This window comes from Trichechus manatus, unplaced genomic scaffold, assembly GCF_000243295.1.
Source record: "Trichechus manatus latirostris isolate Lorelei unplaced genomic scaffold, TriManLat1.0 scaffold00067, whole genome shotgun sequence".
Taxonomy (NCBI): domain Eukaryota; kingdom Metazoa; phylum Chordata; class Mammalia; order Sirenia; family Trichechidae; genus Trichechus; species Trichechus manatus.
This window is the reverse complement of record NW_004444003.1, coordinates 4068017-4074952: the sequence shown is the minus strand read 5'-3', so window position 1 is coordinate 4074952 and position 6936 is coordinate 4068017. Positions and strand designations below refer to the sequence as shown.

At 37.8% G+C, this 6936-nt stretch overlaps 1 protein-coding gene across 3 annotated transcripts in view; it reads left to right on the top strand.

The window, feature by feature from the left end:
* The first annotated feature begins 346 nt into the window (after nucleotides 1–346).
* The window catches only part of OPTN (optineurin), a 53262-nt gene continuing 46672 nt past the window's right edge, over nucleotides 347–6936 (top strand). For 2 of the 3 annotated variants that reach the window (XM_023734359.1, XM_023734358.1), the window contains exons 1-2: nucleotides 357–706; nucleotides 5398–5580. In XM_023734359.1, coding sequence (XP_023590127.1) covers nucleotides 509–706; nucleotides 5398–5580 — 381 coding nt within the window. In that variant the 5' untranslated portion in view covers nucleotides 357–508. Of the gene's footprint in view, nucleotides 707–5397; nucleotides 5581–6936 lie in introns of all 3 variants that reach the window. The other variant, XM_023734360.1, reaches the window with a different exon arrangement.

The window sequence follows — 6936 nt, the reverse complement described above, 5'->3', positions numbered from 1 at the left end:
AGTTCAAACCCACCACCCGCTGTGCAGGAGAAAGAAGTGGCAGTCAGCTTCCCTGAAGATTTACATTCTTGGATACTTTATAGTGTCGCTGTGAGTCAGAATCGACTCAGTGGCAGTGGGTTTCGTTTGGGTGGTAGGAAAAAGTATTCTAGTATCTCCAGCCATGGCTTTTGGCAGAACCAGTGTTCGAATCTAAGAGTGATAAGATCTCCTCAGTCCCCTGATGATTAATAGGTATCTGTGTTGTAGTGGAAACACCCACATCACTTCTATTTCCTTAGGGCTTTTGAGGACTAGAAATGACATTAGACCCACTAGTCCTGTGTGGAAGCAAAAACCACGCATATTGCTGCAGTCTTTTTCCTGCTGACCCTTGGGCCCTTGCCAAGCATGACATCTTTTGATTCAGAGCTAGGTAGTGAAGTGATCTAAGGGGATGTTTGATTCATGAAATGAAGCCCACTCCCCTGGTGTGTGACACCCTCACTCTTAACCCCATACAGAGGCCATGAAGCTAAATAATCAAGCTATGAAGGGGCGGTTTGAGGAGCTCTCCGCCTGGACAGAGAAACAGAAGGAAGAACGCCAGTTCTTTGAGATACAGAGCAAAGAAGCCAAAGAGCGCTTAATGGCCTTAAGTCATGAAAATGAAAAATTGAAGGAAGAACTTGGAAAACTAAAAGAGAAAGTAGAAAGGTCATTTGAGGTGAGCATACTATCAGTTGTGATTTTATTTTATTAATACTTGTAGTAGAATGTTATTTGTCTAGACTTCTAGATCAAAACCTTTCATGTTTCAGGCTGGACTGGTGGTTTGCATTGTTTTAGAAGAAGTGTTTTGCTGAATAGATTGATTCTAATTTAAGGGTCATGTGTAATCTCTTTCGGTGGAAAAAATTTTATAAAGCTTAGCCATACGTTCAAAAGAATGTTGAGGTTATAAATTAGTGCTTTGTATTATAGGAAGTCCAGAAGAACCTTTGCCTAGAACCATCCAATTGTTCATCTTTAGTTTGTCTTTGATATAAATTTACATTTTCTAGAAAATCTTTTACTCAGAATTTTTATTCATTGACTTTGTCCCTCTTCTCAGTCTAAAAGAGAAATTACTCACTTTACATTTTCCTTTTGGAAAAATGGTCTGCCAAGTGTCGCATCATGAGAAGAGGCTTTAGGGCTGCCACAAATAAAGAGGGAAGTCGATGCATTTTTACTGACCCGAAGAACCTGGGAGATGGTGCTTACACTCGAGAGTGAATGTCCAAAAGAGATGTTAGTGAAAAAAATAAATCAGAGCACCTTTGAAGTTCCTGCCCTTTCTCCAGGACTCACTAGCTATTGTTCATTTAGATGGACCTCTTCTGTTCATTTCCTTCCATACCTGGAACTTAACTGCCCTGAAGGTGGAGCACTGGGTTGATTGAGGGAGGATTTATCTCTAATATATCTTGAGACGTTACTTTGAACTTTGTTGATCTCTAATTTCTTAGATGGGTAAATAGTGGAAACAAAGAAAGGAAATAATGAAAAGGGGATGATAGAAATAATGTGAAGCATGAAAAGTTGTTTACAGAAACATTATAGTTTATATCAGTGATGTCACTCATCAGCTCCTGTTTATGGGACAATTAAAACATCCTGGTTTAGTAAATTTATATTTGTATTGAAGTGTTCAGTTGTTCATCAGATTTATCACACCTGATGTTTCAACTTGTCTTAAGTTTTAAAGGGCATTGTTGTTCGTCGTTGTTGTTGTTAGTTGCTGTTGAATCGATTCCAACTCATGGTGACCCCATGTGCGCAGAGTAGAATTGTTCCATTAGGCCATTGTTTGGGGGAAATCGCTCATTATCTAATTATCTTTTATACTTTTCAGAATACTCTGAAAAAACGATTACCTGTGATATATGAATAATTTTCTATTCTGTGAAAGAAAATATCTTACATTGTTTTCCTCCCTTGACTTTTGAGATGTGAGCTGACAGTTGGCTTTAACCTGTTGGGGCCAATCACATTCTGGCCAAGAAGAAAAATTCCAGAAGAAGTTTGTCTGTTTGAGATAATCTGCTGTTGTTGTTAAGTTCCGACTCATATCAACCCTTTGTATAACAGAATGAAACATTGCCCAGTCCTGCGCCATCCTCACAGTCGTTGCTCTGTTTGAGCCCATTGTTGCAGCCAGTGTGTCAGTGTATCTCTTTGAGGGTTTTCCTCTTTTTTTGCTGACCCTCTGTTTTACCAGGCATGATGTCCTTCTCCAAGGACTGGTCTTTCCTGATAACATGTCCAAAGTATGTGAGACGAAGTCTTGGCCATCCTTGCTTCTAAGGAGCATTCTGGCTGAACTTCTTCCAAGACAGCTTTGTTTGTTCTTCTGGCAGTCTATGGTATGGGTATATTCAGTATTCTTCACCAACACCATAGTTCAAAGGCATCAGTTCTTCTTTGGTCTTCCTTATTCATTGTCTAGCTTTCGTGTGCATATGAGGCAATTCAAAATACCATGGCTTGGGTCAGGCCCACCTTAGTCTTCAAAGTGACATCTTTGTTTTTTTAACACTTTAAAAAGGTCTTTTGCAGCAGATTTTCCCAACATCTTTGTTTTTTTAACACTTTAAAAAGGTCTTTTGCAGCAGATTTTCCCAATGCGGTACATCTGCCTATAGATTTTCCTAAAAGGTTCCAGTACTAGAAAAAGTTGAGATCAGAAGCTGGAGCCCGGGACAGCTTCTTTCAGTGTAGATGATCAAGTTAAGCAGGCTACAAGCAGGATTCCCTAATGAGGTGGGATACTTGGAAAAAGGAGACACTTTTAGCTCTTCAAAACCCTTGGTCATCAGCTTTCTTCTCCCAAACTGTGCCTCCCAGACCAACCCCGTTGCTTCCCTGCCTCTTATTTAATTCCTCTTTCATGGGCCACTTGAAGTGATTTTTTATTTAGGCCTTCATCTTCCTGACTTAGTAAAGCTCTCAAGGCTTCCTCTGACTTTTCTCACTCCTGCTAACCCATCCCTGTTGCTGTTTTCTACAGATATGTTACAGGAAGTCCCACCAAAAGCCATCAGGGGCTCTTACGTGTTCTGTGACACTCAAGGGAAAGGAGTAGGAAATTTCCTTTCCAGGTCTTCCTTCTGATGCTCAGGGTGAGGCTAAGGCACTTCAGTCACAGTTCACTGAATTGTGCTTTATCATTATCTCTAGAGAGCGCTTTGTAACTTTTAATTGTACAAATTGCTAGGCAAAGAGTCATTAGATAGCCTTTTCTTCTGAGATTCTAAGATGGCATATTAACCTGGGCAAATTTTCAGGACAGTGGGATAGAGACCTTAAACAAATACATGAAAAACCAAAGAAGTAATTATGTTACATGAAGGTCAATGGTAAGTGCTCAAAAGTGATGAAAGATAATAACAAATAACATAGTTGGAGTAGAGATTAAAGAGAATAAACCATGGACGTTCTAGTCCAAGAAGAGAATGGAAAGGGTCTCAGTAATATAATGAAGGGAAATTTACAGTGTTGTCTTACAAGGTGTTTTATGGCCAAGTAAATAAATTCATGATTTCCCAGGGGTAGTTAAGAAATCCTTTTTGTGAAAAAGAAAACAAACCTGATTCTTCTGAGATTCTATGTTATGGGCTTATATCTCTGACCCCGGTCACTTGTTTAAAACTCTGTTTCCCAGCCTTAGGCCAAGGTCGTGTAATCCGTTCTACAAAATGTCCTTACAAAGGCCAAGAAGGTAAATGTGAAGATTCCTAGTAAGGCATCATCTTGTCTTCACCTGATTATTTCCTGGTTCTAGGCTAAGCAATACCTTTCCTTGTATTATTTTCATTTTGTTTCTTTTGTATGAGTCATTACTAAGAGAGATTACAAAGGATTTTAACCTTTCCTTGCAGATCTAACTTATTTGTTTCCCAGTGTGTTGCTTTTTTCTAAATCCTGTGGTAGTTTCCTAGTAAAGGAATGCTCCAAATAAAGGAAGAGCATTATCCCAGTAGTGTGAGGGGAATTTCCTTTTTGCAAGTTAGTACCTATGCCACCATTTTTAATATTTCATGGACTGCTTGGTTTATGGTTCATCCATATGCCTTTCTGATGCTTTTTTAGTTCTACTCTGAATCTTTGGACCTGTTTACCATTTTTTAGGAAATCTATCACAGCGAAGACTGGGAAGGGGAGAAGATAAAGCTCAACTCAGACAATGTTGACAACAAGTTTAAAGTCACTTAAGTCACTTGTTTGGAAACTCTGTAGATGATATTTAATAATGCTGTGATTTCCTGAGAGCAGTTAAGATTTTTCTTTAAAAGCTGGTTTTAAGATATTTGTTATTATGCACTGCAGTATTGGAATCTTTTTGTGTGTTTATATATTTCAATTTTATAATGTGTTGCAATTTTCTGAAAATCTCAAGTGTATATAGTGCTTCTTTGGAAAGGGAATTAAAGCATGGCACCATACACAGAAGAGCAGTGAAGGCTTCCTGAGAAAGAATGCAGGGGGACCTAGAAGGTCATAGCAGGAAGAGGCCATACAGACCATCTGGTGCCACCTCTTTCTTTCCAAACCGAGATTATTGAGACTGAGACATTAAGTGAATTTACTCAAGGCATTACACCCAATGGTTAGCAGAGTGTGGACTAGGATCTGTTCTCCCTACTCCCAAGTAAAAACACTGCCTTTAAACAAATTCTTTGCCTTATGACTTTGTTATATGCAGTAATTGCAACAGGCTGAACACAACGTGTACTTGACATTAGTGAAATATTAATGTTTATATAGACTGAAGTTTAATTTTTTGACCCTTGGTACCAGCTCCTGAATTTTCTTTTTTCCCACCAGACTTAACTTTTAGCAACCTTGAAACACCAGAGTTTTATAACAATCAGCTACATATCTGGGAGAATTTTGAATTTTTCGTTGTGTTTTCCCATTATTTTACCAAAAATGTTAGTCCTGTGTTTTCGCTTCTAAAAAGACATGACAAGAATAGGAGAAGAGGTGGGTGGGCAGTTGTGGGAAGATTGAGTTATGGAGGCTTTTGTTCTTATTTTCTGGAATTTTGGACTGCAACTTATGAGTCTACTATTGCCAGAGTCTAGTTGCTTATTTTCATTATATCACATTATTCCAGTGTCTGAGGAAGCCTTTCTTTCTTGTCATAGGATATTTTAAGTTTTTATTTGAATACTATCAAATAAGGTAAAACTTTCCATTAAATGTTATGTCAAAATAAGTTACCAAGTAGAAGCAAGAGTTTTCTACTTCAAAGTATAGGGGACAAAGATGTTGAGAAACTGTGTTGTCAAATGAGTATGGGGTACAATTAAGTTTGATGGCCTTGTCCTTAGTTTGAATTGTAATTTGCTTCACTTTCCTTGTCTTTTCCAGAACCCACCTGGTGACTCTAAGGTTCCCAAGACAGAGCCAGAACAGGAAATGGAACAGCTGAAGACACAGGTGATTCGCCTTCAAGCTGAAAAAGCAGATTTGCTGGGCATTGTATCTGAATTACAACTCAAGCTGAACTCAAGTGGCTCCTCTGAAGACTCCTTTGTTGAAATTAGGATGGCTGTAAGTTTTTTGAAAAATCAAATTACAGTTGAAAAAAAAATTCCCATTTCTTTTTAACACAGGGAAGCCAAACAGTGAGGAGATTTCAGTGTAGCAAAGATAAATTGGCTCTCATTTCTTAAAGTATAACATAATGCTTAAAAGCGTCATAGTTGAAATGGAAAGCTATTGCTTACCTTTTCTCACAAAAGGGATATTCTTTTTGTTATTGTTGTTGTTCAGTATGTCCTGGCAAATCAGACATTTTTGTCACAGACCTAAAAATACAAGTATAAACTTTATTTCTATCATTTTTCAGACCAGGTCTCAAAGTTGTGTTCAGCATTCATTTAAGGGAGCAGTATTGTGATCAGATGCAGTAAATGAAAGGCTTTTAAGCACTTTTTAATACTAGAACCCTCTTTTCAAACAAAGTCTTATGAGGAACCATGGTATATTAAAAATAAGAGGATTCCCCTAGAAATCAGTAACAAGACAAGGGTGCCCACTCTTACCACTTCTGTTCATCCGAGCCAGGGCAATAAGACAAGAAAAAGAAATAAAAAATATCCGTATTGGGAAAAAAGAAGTAAAATTATCTCTGCAGATGACATGATCCTATATGTAAAAAATCCCAAAGAGTCCGCAAGAAAGCTTTTAGAGCTGATAGAGGAATTTAGCAAAGTTGCAGGGCACAGGGTCAACAAACAAAAATCAGTGGGTTTCTATACATCAAAAATGAGAAATCTGAACAGGAAATTAGGGAAATAATTCCATTTACAGTAGCATCTAAGAGAATAAAATACCTAGGAATAAATTTAACCAGGGATGTGAAAGACTTATATAATGAAAATTATACAACACTGCTGAGAGAGATTTAAGAAGATTTAATAAATAGAAAGATGTTCCATGTTCATGGATTGGACGACTTAATATTGTTAAGATGTCTGTACTACCCAAAGCGATCTATAGATTCAATGTAATCCCGATCAAAATTCCAACAGCCTTCTTTACAGAAATGGAAAAACCAGTCCTCAGCTATATATGGAGTGGCACAAGGACCCAAATAGCTAAAGCGATGTTGAAAGAAAAGAACAAAATAGGAGGACTCACACTTCCTGATTTTAAAACATGTTATACAGCTACAGTAATCAAAACAGCCTGGTAGTTGTATAACAATAGACACATAGACCAATGGAATAGAATTGAGAGTCTAGAAATAAACCACACATCAGTGGTCAACTCATTTTTGACAAGGTTGCTAAGTCCATTCAATGGGGAAAGAAAAGTCTCTTTAATAAATGGTGTTGGGAAAATTGGATTTCCAGATGCAGAAAAATGAAACAGGATACACCCCTCACACCATACACAAAAACA